General features: G+C 38.1%; 1 protein-coding gene and 1 long non-coding RNA gene across 2 annotated transcripts; one reads left to right on the plus strand and one right to left on the minus strand.

Annotated features, from left to right (window-relative positions):
• The first annotated feature begins 1,656 nt into the window (after window positions 1–1,656).
• LOC122865460 (inhibin beta B chain) lies at window positions 1,657–5,729 on the plus strand. The gene is made up of 2 exons (XM_044173915.1): window positions 1,657–2,026; window positions 2,460–5,729. The coding sequence occupies exons 1-2, from the start codon at window positions 1,657–1,659 to the stop codon at window positions 3,239–3,241; spliced, it is 1,152 nt and encodes a 383-aa protein (XP_044029850.1). The 3' UTR covers window positions 3,242–5,729.
• Window positions 3,094–19,615, minus strand: LOC122865467. Its single transcript, XR_006375489.1, has 6 exons — window positions 19,497–19,615; window positions 17,417–17,451; window positions 15,042–15,118; window positions 14,468–14,602; window positions 13,775–13,852; window positions 3,094–3,225 (listed from the first exon to the last, which is right to left on the minus strand). It is a non-coding gene; the product is annotated as an uncharacterized LOC122865467 (long non-coding RNA).
• Window positions 19,616–19,917: the final 302 nt, after the last annotated feature.

Here is a 19,917-nt window from a genome sequence, read left to right on the forward strand (position 1 = left end):
GATTCGGTTAACAACATTCTTTACTTTTAATTTGTACACTTGTATTTTACACAGTATTTAAAGGCACCACTACATAAGTAAAGTTTGTTGTAGTTCCTAAAATTCCCCACATGTAGGCAGGCAAGTACTTCTTTACCATAGTAAGGCCTTGTCGCTCAACCTCATATTCAACCCTAAGGCAAAAAAACACAAACAAAAACAACATACATATTCACTATGAGTACCATTGTTATAACTTGTATATCTCAATGATACACTTTACAGTTCTGGACAAGTTTTGAGAAAACTTGACTGTCAATACAGCTTATAGCCTATTAGCTATATCTGTCCATGTGGAAGTTATTTTGAAAGTCATTCCTTTTCCGGGGGTGCATATCTGTACGGCTCCTTACCCAAGTTTGAGTTGGTTGAGTTTGAGTTTGAGTTTGAAATGGTAGGCTATATCTTATTAGCAACATGTTACTACATTCAGTAGGTTAACTATAGTGTGCAGGTCCACACTACAGAAGTAATTTGTTAAAGTAGCATTCTTGACATTGCTTAAAAACTAATGGCTACAGAACCCATTATGTATATTAAGGTATAAATTAGGACATTGTATGTCAGCATGTGTGCTGTCATATATCTAGGGCAACCATGCCATTTCAGCAGATTCACAGTGCAAAAAGCCTACGTTAAAGCTCAAAAGCTGTGCAATTTTGATGAACTGGTCTATTTCGGATTTGATTTTATGCATAAAATACCCTGAGAACCCAAACAGACAAGACATGTACGGGCAATTACATGACAGAGAGTCGTTCTTCTTCCTTTCTCTCTCTCTTTCTCTCTCACTCACTCACACACACACACACACACACACACACACACACACACACGTGGCATAATTTTACAGTATGATATTATGCCACCTTGTAGAGAACATGACAGAGCGTGTTTCAGATACGGTGCTGTAGTCCACGCCTCATAGCCTCGAGCACTCTTGCAAATGTTGAACTACAATTCAGTTGTGTGGTGGCTATTCTGAAACTGGGTTAAAGGGCACTGCATTTCAACTTTGATCGGAAAGAATTATGGCAGGTTGCGTATCCTGCTCAGTTGCCCTGGTGAGGACAACGCGGCACAGAAACTACCTGTTGTGATAAACGTAGGTGACGACCTCATTATATCCGGTTCATTCTAAAGTATAACCAATCACTTTTAAACCGACGTCTTTGTTAATGCAAAGCAGAGAGTGGAGTCTTATACCAGGTGTGTCATTGACGGAATTTTATTGATTCCTGTACTACTAATCGTCCCTTCTCCGTGTTGGTGACTGTCAGTAGCCTAGTGAGGGCGCGTGTTTTGCGTGTGTTGTGCGAGTGCGTGTGTTGTGTGAGAGAGCAGGACACACGGATGCTTTGCCAGTAATTTCCTCGGTGCCCCGATGCGCTCATTGGTGCGTCCCTCCAACGTGTCACCAGTTTTGGTGGATTACCCCAGATATCTTTACCATCAGGAGGGTGAAACACCACTCATTTCTCTCAACTCCTGTCTTCACGGTGTCCAGCTGCCAACGAGGACCTCTGACATTTGGGGAACTTGTGACTTCCAAAGAACAACTCAGGAAAAAGGATTTGAAGACTTTTATTTGTTCTTTTACGCACGCCGAGCACAAAAATGCATTTATTTATTTCAGAGTCAAGCATGATGCCGTCTTTTTCATTCCCAGCGTTTCTGCTTTTGGCACCCTTGTTGTTGAAGGGTCTCTGTGTCAGTGGCTCCCCGGGCTGCGCGTCCTGTGGCTTGCCGGCCATGGAGAAAGACGCAGAGCAAAGGCTGATGATAGAAATCGCCAAGCAGCAACTTCTGGACAAGCTGCACCTGAAAGAGAGACCAAACATCACTCAGACGGTGCCCCGGGTGGCGCTCCTCACAGCGCTGCGCAAACTGCATTCGGGGCGCGTCAGACAGGATGGTACTCTTGAACTAGAAAACAACATACCTACCAAAGATCAAGGCTATGAAATAGTGAGCTTTGCAGATATAAGTAAGTTTGGTATTCACCTTTTACACGGTTTTTCCCCCCTGTGTGGCACTAAAACACCATATGAGCGCATTTATGTGAGCTTTAGGCGTGTCAGTGCGTAAAATGCACACAAACTAGGGTTCCTTGTTAACTACTTTAGGTTGTTGTACTGTTCCATAAAATGTGGTAAAAGTTTAGGATTGTTGTATCTGTCAACAATTTTTTGATTTAATCATAAAATGTCTATAGGGCTTGTTGCAAGCTTACATTAAGGGTCATCCATAACAAAGGTAAAATGCTTAAAATAGGTGGAAGTAGACTGACATGTCCTTTATTTTTACAAGAATCTGTAGCTTTACTTTTCAAGCATGGTTTAAAATGACTCCCCCTTTGCTTATGTAACACAATCTCTAAAATTACCAAAGTATTAACAGTCTGTGTTGTTCTTCTATAGATGAGACAGAGAATGGTGATAAGGCCAACCTCAGTCTTACCTTCCAGTTTCTGCAAGAACGTGGCCAGAGTATCCAGGTCCTCCAGTCTTCTCTGTGGGTCTATGCTCGCTCCTCTGAGGACCCTCACAGAGACTCCCGCCTCTCTGCCCGGGTTTTCCTCTCTGCAGATGATCGGGTGTCAGGCACAAACCGCACCCTGGTGATAGAAAAGATGCTGGAGGTCCAGGAGAGTAACTGGCACACTTTCCCCATCACCCGCACCATGCAGGCCTTCCTGGATGGTGGCCAGCACCGGCTGCGGCTGGAGGTCAGCTGCTATGAGGATGGGAAGAACCTTTGCTCCCTGGGTGGCTCTGCTAGCTCCCCCAACCAGCCCTTCCTGGTGGCCCAGGTACGTCTCCGTGATGACAACTCCAAACACTTAGTCAGGAAGCGCTCGTTACGTTGTGGTGATGATGTAACCGTGTGCTGCAAGAGAGACTTCTACATCAAGTTCAAGGATATCCAGTGGCATGACTGGATCATTGCACCTGAAGGCTACCATATGAACTACTGCATGGGTCAGTGCCCCCAACATCTGTCTGGCTCCCCAGGCATAGCATCCTCATTCCATGCCACTGTCTTCAGCCAGCTGAAAGTCAACGGCATTAACACGGCTGCAGCTTCATGTTGTGTTCCCACTGAGCGTCGGCCACTCTCTATGGTGTACTTCAACTCTCAGCACAGCATTGTCAAAACGGATGTCCCTGATATGATAGTAGAGTCCTGCGGATGTACATAAAGGACAGACTATGAAAGACATGGTATAGTTAACACAGATTTGTTTTAACACAGGAAACTTAAAAGAATTATGTGTGTATTGTAGACAGACAGAAAGATGCAAACACATGAACACAGGAGATGACAATGGAAGTATTTCTCTGTGTTTAGATTACATTAGGGAAATAGCACAAAGAAAAAGAGAATATTATAGGATAAGCTAGTACTGCAGCACTCACGCATATTCTAACAAGAATATATAAAAAATTCAAGATTTAAATCGCTAGATTTTTTTGTATTATATAATATGAAATCATACTGTTTATCACTCATCATTTAATTCTAAAGTATTGTAATATGCAGTATGTAAAGAGCTAGTTGGAGAGAAAATGTTGAGGGCCTAGAACCAGTTGAAATAAGATTATACACTGAGTCTGAATGCAGACACATTTTTTCATCCATATGTCAAGAAGCATACATTAAAGAGAGGATAGAAACTGAGCAACCTTAATATATGGCAGACTCAGCACAGATAAGAAAGGTGTGCTATTAATGTAAAACATTTATAGTGGTGACAAGTAGATCAGGCCAGGGCTGATTGAAGTTTCGCTTAAAGACATTTTTTATGGAGGTCATAACAAACGCAAAGAGATTAATCTGAAGCCTTCACAGTAGTGTACATTTTAGAGCTGCGATCTTTTTTCATTTTCATCATGTAGGTTATTTATTTTGTATTGCACAATTTCTGCTGGGATTCAGTTCAAAGTAAAATGTTTTATGGATCTCAGGAAATTGGGAGCAGAACTGTCAGCATTTCTAGCTCTTTCAAAACATGTTTCATGTAATAGTCACAGTGTCCACGTACAATATATATACTCTAAATACTTTTATACTATTTTACTTTTAATACTATTTTACAGAACTGTTATATTTCCATGGCTTATCTGCACCTTTTCTTAGCCTAACTAAATGTTGCCATTTTAATGTGAGGCAATGAAAGAGATCCTTGATTTAAAGTGCCTTCTTCATTAACTCGTGATGACAAAGTGCAACTGAGTATCAAGTCATCTTGGTCTAAATACCAAAGAAAATCTATTGAGTATATCACTTCTATTTTTATTCCATTACTGACTAATGGAGTCTTTTTATGTGACATAATGTTTATATGGACACTTATTTGTATTCTGATAATATGACATTCTGTCTACGTCCAGCAAACATTTTTTATTTTATTGTAAAGTTTTGGTAAAAAGCAGTTTTTATTACAGTGCAAGAACACACTGAGCTGAAACAGTTTGAACAGGTACAATCCGCCCTGAGTCTGAGTACAGCCGATGCTGCATGCAGGTTGAAATATGTTTGATCAGCATCTCCACTGTATTATTTACACAAGTCGGCTAATCAGTTGGGTAACTATGGCTCTGACAGTGTATGAACACAAGGTCATTCCTCAGCAGCGTCAGCAAACATTTAGCTATTGCTTCAGTGTCAGGTAATGTGAAGGTCTGTGAGGAAGGTGGGTCAATGAGCATGTGCCATTGCACGTTGGCATTTATATCTCTCAAAGTCTAAAGTTTTCTGGTGGTGATGTAAAATTAGAAGCTATCCAGCAAAAGGCAATCTGATAATCATTTCTGGGGATTTGAAAACATCTTCCTCGTACCCCAATTGCACAATATATAGTTCTATAATTTATAATTCTAACTTTGTTTTGAGTATTTACAGTACTACGTCCATACTGGGAAAATGACAGAGTGAAGTATTTTACTTTACCCACAGATGGGGGAAAAATGCAAACAATGGTGCAACAGCTTGCAAAATAAAGAAGCATAGAAATAAATTATTGGGAAAATGCATTAATCCTGCCTTCTGTCATTTCATGTTAGAAAGAATAATATAGTACAGTAATTTCTTGTATACCAACTAAAAAGTTGGGGTGTTTTGCCCAAATATTATAACAAGATTTTTTGTAAAATTGTTGTCCAAATAGCCCTGTTTTACCTCTTTCTATTGCCTTTAAAAGCTGCACTTGTATTATTTCTTCAGAGTTCAATCCTGTATAAAACAATTTTAACGCTAGAGTTTATTGTTTATTATTTTATCTTGTAAGCACCCCATCCCAGGACTCAATGTGACATTGAGTGCCATCATAACATAACTTACTAAGCACTTTATCACCCTACTGTATTTTTAGAGAAAATTTAGCTTGAAGGGTCTACTACTTATAACTCAGGTTGGCACAACCTAGAAAATGTAAATAGGCCTTCAGATTGCATGTGTTTGCAGAGCACACAGATGATACAGGAATTTCTGTATACTGTAACTGGTGGAAAGGATTTGAATTTTGTGTCAATTTAAAGTTATAATTATTGTTTTTATTTTTATATCATGCTATATTTAATAATTATTTGTAATAGCAACAGAATGTAAAATGTTTGTCATAATGTGCTGAAATGATGTGATTGCAGTTTAAATATATTTTTAATAAATAAATAAATACTTTAAATCAACCTCATTTCCATTATGTTTTTTAATCATTGTATCTCTCCTCTTTAGCCACAATGACAACACACTGTGCTTTAGAACAGACAGAGTATAATGATAATTTAAAAAATGTATACAACTTGAACTGACCACAGCAGAAAAAAACAGTAAACACAAATAGGTCTTAACAGTTGAGGCTATAAGATGTATTGGCTGGCACTAGTTTTCAGTCTAACAGTGGGAATATGTTTTGAACAAATGTTAGAAATTCCCCCTCAGTGCAACAATGCATTGCAGTATGAATATACATTTTACTACCAAGTGCATAAAGGATAAAACACTAGTAAAAGTCAGTGGTATTCAAATACTTTATTATAAGTCATTATAAGTAAAATCATTCTTTGCATGTGAAAACACAGTCATCAAATTCCCAATTTTAGTCAGCATGAGAAATAAATTACTGGCCATGTAATCACACTGCCACTGTCTGTAAGGCAAAGGGCATGTTTGCTCATACAAATAGTGGAAGTGGCTTTATGGACAGTCTGTGTTTGGTGTGTAAACAGTTGTCACATTCCCATGTTGGCATGTTCTCACTTTCAAATCATGCATTTGCATCTGGGACTGATCACAATCTAAAGCTGAGGTAATAGCATACAAGTAAATAGTCAATTTTTACAAAGAAACAATAAAGCTTCTATTTTATGCAAGCTTCTGAATTGTAAAAAGGCACAAAACACGAGAGAATATGTGTCCTGCTATTTTTCTATATCAATACAGTAGCACACAACCACACATCATTATATGGTGAACCATGAATGTACACTGACCTGTAAGGATTTCTATGTGTAAGATCAATAATATATACAAACTCGAGCATATACATAAACCACGATTACATGTTTTAAAACCATCTCACAGTGAATCAACTACCAAGGTCCCTGAGCAGGCCAAAACATAAAACACAGTAGGCCAAAACATAATGTCCTTTCCTGCCAACTCCCTTTCTGCAGCCAACAGCGGTGCTGATGTTGCACCATCCAAAATGGACTATAATCAGTGTCTGAGGGTAGTCTGGCACTAAAAAGTTGTTTATACATATTCCAAGTTACTGGTGGTCTAATGTGTCGAGGTCATCAGTAATAACTCAGCAGTTACATGCTAAAATATTTGTGGCCCAAATTGGCCATTCCTCTTGGTAGATACTGTCATCAATTGCAGTACTCTTAACAAGAAGAACACCACATAGACTCTGGGTTAGTTCTGTTGTTGTGAATTACATGGTGCAAAGCCCTTTGACTGATACTTGGACTCAATCATGACATGCCAATCATAACCTTATCCTTTACCTACTCATAACCTGGTTTAGAAGAGAGCAGTCCAGAGCACATCTGTCACAAAGACTGAAGGAGGCTGAAGCAGGTGTTTTATCATCAAGCACATGCAATACATAAAATCAGCAGATTATGTTTAATAATAGTATTCAGTGCGGAAATTCAAGTGGAGCAATACCTCAACATCTTACATCTGACATAAACTATAAAAGTTAATTTATATGCAGAAATGAAATGTAAACGTAGGTGTCAGGTGTATCATTTTAGCATCACATGTTTATTTTGATATCAGGTTGCAAGGACATTTCTGTAAAGTCAGCAGCTTGTGTAATGCCTTCTTCGTACCTATAAGATTACCGAGCAATAATGTGAGGTGGTATACCTCTACCTCATTCATTACATACTGTACCTCATCTACATTAGACCTACTAATCTCTCTGGAGTGAATCTCTATTCTAAATCAAAATTGTCTACTCTCAGTTGCTTAAAAGATGAACATTTTAACGGTTCAAGAGTTTGAAAACAAATATGAAATGATTGTGTGTTGTGGTAAGTTATGTTTAGGTTGTTGTAGCAGGAAGGAAACGGAAGTAAAAAATCTGAATATATAGTGTAGTATCTTCTATTCAGCAATGTTAGTTCCATATCACTGTGAATACTTGGAAGTTACAGCCATTCATCCCAATGGGTTCATCTTGACCCACCATAGACACACACATCAGTACAATACATTTTTGTAGTCTCACTACAAAATCTATTTATCAATACCAGTCGTGCCAACCAAACAGAAGTATGAGAAACTCACTTTTTAGAGATAATTAGCCTTAGGGTCCTTTTAGCATTTGGGTTTTCTTATACCTACAGGAAGGGAGTCAGTCAATGTCAGATATAGCTCTCTCCATTCATCCATTACTGGTCAGAAAACGTACTTAGAGGTCTTCAGGTTTGATATAGTCCAGGTATTGGGCACCCCCTTCTGGGGTGATGGTGAACTGTTCTAAAAGGAATTAGTTTCAATACAGCTTTGCTTTTCTAATGGAATAAGATTAGTGCCAAACAAAGAAAATGGTAATACTTGACTTATGGTACATAAAATCCTGAGTAGTTACCAAAGGACAAGTAAGGAACTAATCGGAAACTAACTGCTAATTAATGAATAGGATAGCTGGCTCTATGTTCACAAGCTAATCGCTAACTTTGCCTGTTTGACTCTTTGTATTTCCTGAATACCCCTGAAAGAACTGTGCAGTAGATAATAAATTACTTGAGACTGCTCGATACTACGCACCCTAGCTGTGTCCCATTTCGGGGGCCACTTCCTTCAAAGGGCACAGCCTAATAAGGTGTTTGGTGAACTGAAGCCAAGTGAGCTGAATTCCCACCATAAAATGTGACTGTTGGATTCACCACAGCATCGATACAAGTTCCTGCTCCTATCCTCACACCCCCACACACAAACTAATGTAGTGTTAGAACAGTCATCTTCAAAAATGGCCAAGATGCCCAACAATGTGGTACAAGTTCCATGATAGCTGGTTTTATAGCGTGAGTGGTTCGATTTTGCTTCAATGGCGATTAGCAAACCACGTACGGTTAATAATGGATGAGCACCAATAAATAAAGTGTCCAGCGCACAGCAGATATGGGGATGTCAAGGGCTGCAAAGGATACACTTGTTGGGCAAATGAAGGACACATTTCTTAGCGGCAATTTGAAAGAGCCTTTGGAATTGCCTAATGTGTTGTAATGTATTTGGAAATGTGGACATTGAATGAAGCAGCCCCTGAACTGGAGCAGTACAAACTTATAAAATGTCAGTTCACCCAAATCACAAAGCTGGCTGGTTTTTGCGATATCTTCCCTGGGTTACCCCGATACAATGGAAGTGTATGGAATTTTGTGGTGTAAAAAGCATCACATAATGGAAAAACTCAAGATGTCCTTCCAAAAACTATGTCCCGGATACTAAAGATATTTCCCAGACCTTGATGTAAACCATTTTGATTATAGTTACTTCCAACCAAAGAAATAGTCCCACTTGTTTTCATTGGGAATTATTTTCTAGCAGAAGCTAAAAGTAGTGGAAGCGCTCCACAGTGATGCCTGTAGATTATTTAGAGTAACCAGGCCATTGTTTCTGGAAAATTACATTGATGTTAACTTCTTAAACAAATATTTTTTTCAATGCTTTGAGTGAAATTTCCATTTACCTCCACTGTATTTGGGTGGTGGAAGATTTTATAGCAGGAGAAATCTTAAAACTACAAGTTGGGCAAATAAAACCAAGACTATCTGCCTGGTTCAATGCCCCAATGGATAAGCTTGCAATGTCTAGATGGGCAGCAACAGGTTGCAGGATAACAAATGTTCTTGTAAACATCTGCACGTCTGGCAACTCCAAACATCTAAAACTGAATGATGACATGTAAAATCTCTCACTGGGATGGACGACACCTCATAGCAATTGTAAGCTAGCCACCCACCATGGCCCATGAAGAAAAGAGGCCTTTTGTTTATGCAAGGAGAAGAACATAGGTAAAGACTGAGTGTGTGGCTGCACGTGAGATGGTTTTAGAGTATGAGCATGGGGACAGTTCGGTGTTAACATGTGAGGAGGTGAGTACTTTGACACAAGAAAGTAATTGCTTTGGCCCCACTCATGGAAAGTATAGCTGACCTACTCTGGGAAAAATAAAAGCCTACTGACTCACTGATATACTGACACACTGACCCACAGACCCGCTGTTTGCTGTGCGCCACTAAAACCCTAATCCTTCACTCCACTCACAATCCCACAAATCCCCTAGGGAGGTTTAAGGTGTCAGTCAGACTCGTCCCCCACTGTGTCATGACAGGACAACCTGGGAAGAAACTGCTCTCACGCTCTCTCCTTTCCCCCACTAGCCCTCAGGTAAACCGTAAACAACAGTGTTATATTGGGTGTTCAGATTAGTGCACAAACATGCAGTAATGATCTGACATGTAGTAATCATGCTATGACATATGTTCAGGGATTAATGCTATTAATATGTACAGCAAAAGGAAAATTCTTGAAAAGTGAGCCTGGTTTTGATTGCAAAAGTACCGTCAGACTTGCTGTTGACTCGGTCAAATCAAATCTCTAAGCGAAGGACAGATCAATTATTCAATTAGCAATCTAAGATGTAGGCTAGTTAACTAAATGTGAAGTATAGCTGACTGCTGAGATATTTCCACCAAGATATCTCTATGGCAGTCTCAACATGTAAGATAGTCAATGCTGCTATTTAGTTTGTATGTATGTGCTTCATGTCAGGATTTTCATCAATATTTACAGGGCAATGTTAAAGTTATATATCCTACTGTATGTATCCAACCTGTAAAAGGGTAGAATTTATAGAAAACATAATGTGATAGAGAATATATTAACTTGTTATAATTTTAAAAAGATTGGCCCCACTTATCAATTAGGTGTCACAATATGCTACTTGTTCGGAAATTCAACCTCTTTCATATCTTAAGAACCATTTTAAAGGGATCTGTGATGTTGTCTGCATTCTTGCTCCAACGTACATGGCACTTCAAATAACTTTTAAATCCACAGGATGATCCCATTAGGACAGACCTACTTACCTGTTACATCTCTAAGTGTTACATCAGAAGTGCCTTGTTACAGAACAGCATCCGGCATCCTACATATGAACTCAGGTAGCGCTTTACTTATGACTTAGTATCCACTGTTACAGAGGTCATTTGATGTCAATAGTCTTCCCTGGATAAATTAAGTTGTAAAAAGAAGAATATTCAACATGGTATAAATAATTATAATAATGTAAATATAATCTATATATTGAAAAATGTCATATATATACATCATATTGTCAAATAAGGACTGTAGCAACTACTAGAAAACCTTTCAAAAAAATCATGGATAATAGTTTGTACTTGGCACGGCAAATCCAATAGAGAATAGTTTCACAGAACTCTTCAAAATATACAAAATACTTGACTATTACTGATCTGTCATCATTGTTGTTTCTCACTAGCTAACAAAAAGAAAACTACACATTTAACATTAACTGGGGTTGATATATTAATTAAATATCAAAGGCAAGATTGATTGAGACCAGCAGAATAAATATTTGAGTTGAGGGGTTGAGGCACTGCACAGTAAAGGTAATGTCATAATAATCAGTGTGTACCTTGTACATTAATTGAATATAAAGGAAAGAAAACTTGTCCAACTTGGGGGTCCAAAGTAGTAAAAACATATCTGGACAAACATTTGTGTGAGGTGTCTTGAACACCAAATCAGCTTCTTGCTTATCACAGTTCTAAGACGATCAGCAAATAGAGAGATGCAACTATAGTGGTGGTGACTGCTGTTATGTTTTTTTTGTAGTTTGGCCAGCAGAGGGCACTGGACGTACTGTTTGGATCAGTGAAAACTGTTAGCGATAAAGCTGAAGATGACAGCTATAGTTGTGGAGAAGTTCCACATAATATCAAACATATCTCACGTACTGTGTATGATTAGTAATGTGGTGACTGAACTCTTTACTGATGCCACTGACAGGACATCTTATAATCACAATATGTCAAACAGTATTGTCACTCCTGTACCAACATTTCATCACCACTGTGAATTGGACTACAGTCTATGCAGTAGCAAAAGTATCCTTGGATAAACAACACAGACCTACTTCGACCTCTGTTCTTCATATGTTCGTGTTATTGTTGTGTATGTTTTTTTGTTGGTTATACTTCTGTAAAAGAAATAAAAACAAGATGATCTGGGTCTACATACAACTCATTGGCATTGGCGTCATGAGCATATCACTGGACGAGCAGTCTGTCTGGGCATGCCAAACTTGGATTTTCTATTCAAACATGTTAACTTTGTTTTGCTAGTGGTTACGCAGTAGCATCTGACTTCCAAGCCTCTGCTTGTTGCTAAAAACTTAAGAGAGAGAAGTGTGCTAGATCAAGAAAGGTAAATCAAGAGTTCTGACAGTGTCAACACACTATTGCCCTGCAAAGTGGCCTTGCAAATATCTGTACTTTGAAGTTCACAGAATCCTGTAGAAAGAGGCATTGTCCAGAGTTGACTAATGAGGCAGAGGGCTTTTTAAATGTTTGGAGCAGGTAAGGTGTCAAAGATGCCATTGTGTTGTAGGACCTGTTTACAAGTAAGCTATTTTGTGAGAATGAAAACACTAGGTTTAATACTAAAGGTGCAGAAGCTCATTAAAACACTAATTGTGCCTTGTCAGAAAGTTCCCTACCATCCAGCACAGTAGGCGAGGTAGACTGATCTGATACCAAATGTTTAGAATAACCATTGCTACCACACTTTCAGCAACTGCATGGCTTATTTCTTACCTAAAATGTTTTTAGATACACATTTCAGTGAACTATTTTTGTAATATAAGAAAAAGTTTCCCAACAGCCATCCAGTATGAAACCCAGGAGCAACAGTCCACGAGTGAAAGCGTTCGTCCTATCAGGTGCTGCTAGGAAATGTTCCCTGTTGTGTCCACATAGGTAGTGTCGTGACATCTAGTGGCACAGTTTAACAAGCTTCCGCTGCTGAGAAGCGGCCCGATTCCTCGCGTCCAAAAACGCTCCTGTGGACACGCACCATTATACTCTCAAAGTAACAAAAAAACCAATTTATCTCCAGCCTGGAAAACATGCAGGATACTGAGAATCCTTGGTAAGCCCTGAAGCTGTGTTCATACTACTGGCAACAAAGCAACAGGTTACAAGCCATTTTCAATGGAAGGCAGTGACATTAAGCTACAAACTGATGCCCAGCACTTGTAGCTGCGTGCCGGGCATGACGCGCTACAAATCAAAGTTGAGCTGGCCTCAACATTTTTTTAGCACTCCCATGACGCAGTAAAGCGTCCACCAATCATATGTTTTTGTTCCGTTCCATCTTAACATCAAAACATAAACGTGTCTCTGAAAACATTTGAGGCGAGAAATGAGCCATGCAGTTGCTGAATCTGTCTTCATTTTAGCTCGACAGTGGTTAGTTTAAAAGTTTTTTGGGAGTTTTCCAGAGGCGGCGAGTCGCACTGGACGCCCTTGATTTGCATAAAGTAGCCTAGATTCAACTTTATGCTAATGAGGAACGGCCAACGTTACAGCCCGTCTCTTGAATCGCAATGCTACCAGAATGCATTGCAGGGCTTTCTACATAGAGAATGAATGGAAAGCGTGGAAATGTCGGATCCTGTGGACACATACCATTATTCTTGCTGTTAGCCAGTTCCCAGTGCTATTTAACCCTACCCCTTATTAACAACAACATTCCACCTTGGCAGAGGGTGGCTATGGCTAACACCAGTTATATAATGGTAATGGTCATCAATTACACAATGTTTCATTTAATTTCATTATACATTTCAGAAGAAGAAGCGTGTGCTCAGTTGTAAAACATAAATAATAATTTTCACGTCTGTGACATTCTACAGATATAGACATGGTGAAAGGTGTAATGTTGGTGGTATGATGTCAATATGGCTATCAACAGATCATTTTCACTCTCAATTTTTGATGACAACCGCGTGGGTCACGTGGAAAAAATAGGCGACACACCAAATCTCTAGATGATGCGCCCCTGCAGCTGCGCCTGAGCTCACACGGGCTGTGTGGCTCCTCTAACCTGTTAACATGGGCGCTGAACTGAAAAGCAAGAGGTTCTGCGACGCTGCTCAGGTAGGCGGTGTGGCCTAGGCATAAGTACTTACTTGATAGCTCAGGTTTTTGACTGCACCCAGTTTCAAGAGACAGTCCCACACTGTAGATTGTCTTTGGCACCAATGGGTCTAATAAATATGACATAACAACAGATATATTGCTCATAACAATCTAGACAAAAATATGAATAAAAGGCAACAGATTTACAGCTCAGTTTCCTAAGCAACACATGGCTGCCACTTAGAGACACAATAAGAAGAAGATACCGCATTAATAAGGTATTCAAAGAATCAGAAAACTGATGTACAAATGGGAAAAGTGTGTACCAGGTGCTAACTTGCGAGATGTCTTAATTGTAAATGTGGCTCCTGATACAATGGTTACAATTTATAGATAAGGTTACAAACAATCCAATAACAGAAGTTTTTCCTTGCCACTGTCGCCAAATGCTTGCTCATTATGGGAATTGTTGGGTCTCTGTAAATAATATTATAAAGAGTATGGTCTAGACATGAATTAGCATAATGTATAATTAAAATTAAATTTAATTTAATTAAATAAAGAAGGCTAAAACAAGCACAATAGACAAATGTACACTGTCCTTGCTTATTTCTTGCATTTCTTCATTTGAGAAGCAGCTATGAATCTTGGACATGTTGACCAAAGAATTTTTCATTTTGCTCACCAGAAGTGAGTTTTTGTGACATGGTGACCAACTGTGACTATTTGATGGATGTACATACCTTGTTTAAGAGTCTTTTGAAGACTCAGAGACGCACCGTCATGTCTTGTCAATACATAAAAAAAAAGGACTGGAGGCACCAGGAGATGGTACTCCAACAACATCCACCAAGATTTTCCATATTTAGTTTCAGGCACTGCAACAGTCAAAAACAAGGAGAACATAAACATGCATTTTCAAAACACATATTGGCTGTGCCCAACAATCCACATAGCCAAAATGGCTTGGTCCAACAATGACTGAAAAATGACATGCCTGAATCGTCCCAAGTACACTGGTCTGATCCCAATGGCCAAAAGCTAGTCCAAGTGGTGCTGTGGAACCCAAATTACCCCAATCCTGCGCTCCCTAATAATAAGTAATAATAGGAATGACAGCTATAGGAAGAATAATGTCAGCATTAGTAACAGAGCCAATAACAACAACTGTAGTAGCAGTTGTCGAGCAGGAACACAGGGGCAGCAGGTGACCCACAACCACAGGGGCAGCAGGTGACCCACAATCCAGACTCTGCTCAGCAAATGTTTTGTGTCCGTGTCACTTGGGCACCCCTCTATACTCTGACCAGTTCTCACCAAAATTTGTCAGCTGAATCACTGTAGAGCTGCATATGTCTTTGTGGGATGTGCAGTCCTCTCATGCGCTATGGAACCTGTAAGAATAATTAATTTGGAGTCATATTTCTGGCCTCCTGGCAAGTGTAAGTCCAATATTCACTCTCCTTTAGCTCTGTTTTAATTAGTTAGTTGCTAACTGTGTCTACCATTTGGTGCTAAGCAGGTAGTGTAGAGTGGGTTTTTCGAGCTTTTTCAGCTGCCTGCTGCGGCCGACATTAGCACTGATGAGAACAGTATGAGTGAATAAAAACAGTTAAGTAAAGTTGCAGGCCAGAAAACCAAATAATTTGCTGAAAGACGCTATAAAGCACCGTAGGGGAACTGCAGTCATGTGATAATTCTCATGTGAGTTTGTCACTGCGAGCAACAACTTTCACATACAAGTAGTCATGTGATCTATTGTTAATATAAACAATAATAGCAATAGCCACTTTAAGCACTTAAGTGCTTATTCCGTGTACAAGAACCACTGTATAATGTTGCAAAGAGAAGCAATAAAAACTGTCAGGAGTCAGGACGTAGAAACCTAAATATAATGTGTCATTGTGGTCATTCATTTGTTGGAAAACACATGCTTTAGTTGCTTTTAGGACAGTTTTTTTGTTTGGAGAAGCCAGTGACAATTGAATTACCAAAATTACAAAATACACAAATAAGATAAAACTATTTTCTTTCCGATTTCTTTTCTACCAATAGTTCCTACACAAAACTGCTCATAACAAGGTCTGTGGATTATCCAGGGTAACTGGGTCATGATTTCTGAAAAGAGACAAATTTATTTTTTTGGCTATTTGAGCACTACAAGCCAAATGCCATATAGTCCCATTATATTCAAGAAAGGCAGACATCTCTATGGCCGATATCTCCAATACTCGGCAACTCACACCAAAACAATCTAGATGGATAAATAGCACTACAGGCAAGAGGAAAAATTTTGATTTTTGATTTTGGGGTGAACTGTCCCTTTAAATCCATTACCTGTACAGTTTTTAATGTGATAATGGGACAGTCCTAGCAAAAATTGGTTGTTTCCAGCCCATTTATGTCAATGACTGGATCTGTGGGTGGGAGGGGGATGTGGGCGAGGTCCGCCACAATGTATTTTTTGGTACTGTCATTAGAGGGAGCCAGATTTTTTGTTTGAAATTCTACACACAGTGGCTTTAAAAAAATCTGTGAAATGCTGATTGTAAAAACAAAAACTGCATATTTTGAAACTAAACTTTTCAAATAGTCCCTGATCTTGAGATCTTCAGCTAGGATTAAGAATCCTTCCATTGGACCCTTTAGTTTTTGAAGCCCAGTATCTTTAAAGACAGGTGGGTTGTGAGGAAGTGTTTCAATGAGAACAGGGGGTGCTGGATTTAAATAGTTCATGATCCAGCAGGAGCTTGTGTCAGCACAGCTCAGGGAATTAATGTCACAGCCCTTGTTGTTCCACCTTAACCCTCAGGTCTTACCACAAACAATTTCCTGTGGGGACCTAATTCTGTCAGGGAAGACTCAACTGAATCCATCCAATCAGGTTATTGTATGCCAGCTTCTAATGTGACAGCTTACAGATGTAATAGCCAAGACGTGCTGCAGATTTGAGAGTGTATGCTGGATAAGATTCAATGACTAAATGACTCAGTTTATTGTTTACTTTGTTTACTTAAATACAGTGATGGATGTTGCTTTAGCCATCATGACCTAATTATCACTATCAATTATCATAATCAATAATTACAGTAATTTCTTAAGATTCTGATGTAAAAATCAAAACTATTAGGCATACAAGTATTAGTTACCTTAAGCATAGGTGAGGTCACATTGTGAGGTCACATTGTTTCATTTTTTGGATTAAAATACTGTTTAAATACTGTCTTCTCATTCATTTATTGATTAAATGCACATGAATTACATGATGTATGATACATGTAGTTACATGCGAACATAAAAATATATTTTATATTGTATTTAGTTGGTAGAAAAATATAGTATATAATTATACGTTTACTGCAAGTTTGCACATTACATTTTACTGCATAAATACCTAACCAAGGACATAAAAAGTCAATAAAGAGTAAATATGCCTCTCCTGTCACATAAAAAAGTATTTGCTGAGACAATGTGTCTTTCCAACTGATGGAAGTGGCAGGTCTGCAACAGTTACATGATAATGTAAAACATGTCTATAAACAGAAGTAAATATATGTACAAATGAGTAAACAAAACATTTTGACCTTTGACTCTACAATTAAGTAAATCCAGGCTATATGTACGCAATAAATGTTTTATATTAATTAATCATTTCTGCCACTTCCTCTAAAAATAGTGGTTTTAGCACTTACATTAGTGGTTTTGTTTGCCATCAAACTTCATCAAGCTGTCAAAAGGGAAAACAAAACAGACAAAACCATGAGTTGAATGTGGCATGTAAGATACAGTATATCTATAAAAGCATACAGTATGTTTCTATACACATATTTTAAATATATGTACGCAGTATATATTACCCCAAGTAATAAAATCATTCTCTGTATGTACACAGCTCTCTCTCTGTATACAGGACAGTATTGTTTCCATGGTGTTTTGGTTTGCCCTGTTCTCTGGCTTGTATTATGCTGCCCTCTGGTGTCAGTGACTCATAAAACAAAAAAGAAATAGAAAAATGTCCCCTGTTTTATATGACATGTATAAAGAAGCAAAATGAAACATTTACATGCACATAGTGTTATTAAATATATTTAGTGCATGTTAAATATATCTATTGTATTTACATGATTCATCTGTAACTATCTTGAGCGTTAATTACATCACATTTTCTCCACATAATATGCTGAAGTATTTAGGCATGCAAAATATCTGCATGTATTCTGGTAATATTGGCAAATGCATTTGAGTTAATTGTTGAGATACTTTTACACAGAAAAATATGGCACACACATCACATGACAGAAATAGCTTTTCATTACACAGGGAAACTATTACATATTCATATCATGATATGATATGAACATGTAATATGTTATCTTTATTTTACTCATACTCTACTATGTAATATTTCTTTATCAAAGTTTTTTGTAAAATTCCGCAAAATTGCAATGAAATGCATAATTAAAAACTTACATAAAGTGATTAAACTTCAACATTTTGCACACAATATAGCTATGTTTCTATTAATTTGAATTTTTGTTTTAATTTCATCATTAAATCATTAAAAAGAAATAAATACAAATGGTAAAATGCCCTTACTCAGCCTGTCTCTTGTTTAAATTGTCTTACAGTCTATAGTACATAATCCATTCAAATCAGTACTGTGGATTACAATGACTGGCAGCGTGTAGTCCTAGTATCAGATAATGCTGTAAAACATTTAACACCTATTCCATTTCAAACCTACACTTCACAGTCTCGATTGCTCATTCATCAATGTATATTTATTCGAAGTAGAACTCCCTTTGTAATAAATAAAATATTCCACCATTACACAAATATAGAAGAAATGTTCAGTCTAGAGTAACTTGACAATGTCAGGAGAACAGGTGCCTTTGATGATAGGAGCAAGTATTAATGTTTTATAGTGGAAATGTTTTCATTCATTCATTTCATTTATTCAAAAAAATCCCTGCAATATGTTTATATGTTTAAAACTCTAGGCCATTGAACACACTGCAAAAATGTAATATAATAATAATATATTGAATTAATTTAAAGGCAGAGATATTTGTGAGAGTAAATTGGGTATATTGGGGTAAATTGAGAATAACAAAAACAGTGGTTTGTTACTTTAACAACACAATGTGTATCACCGGGTCTAATTGTATTAATCTGTTGTACTTAATAGCGTTAATTTTTAAAATGCATCTTTATAATTTTAAATAACATTGATCACTTATCAGACAAATATATAGTATGTTAAGTGCCTACTTTGAGTGATAAAAGTGTAGTCCAAGTGTAGTCCATTTTAGTCCATTCTAGTTAGATCTAGGTTAATTCCAATATAATAAAAAGTCACAAACTATTCAGTTCTCTTATATTGACATACATTTTCCAATTTCAGGGCCTTTAAATTAAGAGCATGGCATGAGATTTAATCAAAAAGTTAAAATATAGGGAGCAAATATGTTTGTCTATCATGGCAGAAGTCATGTCTTTTTTGGATTACTTTGGTGAAAAACTTTTAAAATGCAATAATGTCACAATTAAACTGAACAAATGCATGGTAGAAATGCTATAAAACTGTATGTGGGAGTTACCCCGTGCAACCCTATTATATAGGACATGCATCACAAATACAGTACATGCTGCAACCATCAAGTGACCATGCAAATTTAATAACTTTAAATGTGTGCATGCATTGCAAAAACTGAATGCGCAGTGCATTAAAGTCCTTGATTAACAACAATAAGATCTTTGTGCAACTCTTACCTGCCCACCTTGCAGTGACTGAAGGTATACAGCATTCATGCAGACCCGCTCCTCCTCTTGTATTGTTTATCCCCTGCAGTCTCTCCTCTCCAGTTTCCTCTATTCAGTGTGCAAAGCCTGAGGTGAAACCTAGCGCAGACAGAGAGCACCCTTATATATAGTACCTGAAGCACTGTCAGCCTGGGACCTCGGGCCAATGGGAAGAAAACATGTGCAAAGGACCATCTGCAATGGAAAAACAAATCCTGTAAAAGATTTTGTGGATTTTGCTGCACGGGGGAATAGTGTCCAGCTGCCCCAAGTCTTAGTGGCAGATGCTTTCTCCCTCTCACTGGGCACGTTCCTCTGTATCCTCCAGTGGCCTTAACTACTCTAGAACCTGGTTGCTCCTTCACCCTCCATCCATACAACACTTTCTTTA

Source organism: Siniperca chuatsi, linkage group LG2, assembly GCF_020085105.1.
Source record: "Siniperca chuatsi isolate FFG_IHB_CAS linkage group LG2, ASM2008510v1, whole genome shotgun sequence".
Taxonomy (NCBI): domain Eukaryota; kingdom Metazoa; phylum Chordata; class Actinopteri; order Centrarchiformes; family Sinipercidae; genus Siniperca; species Siniperca chuatsi.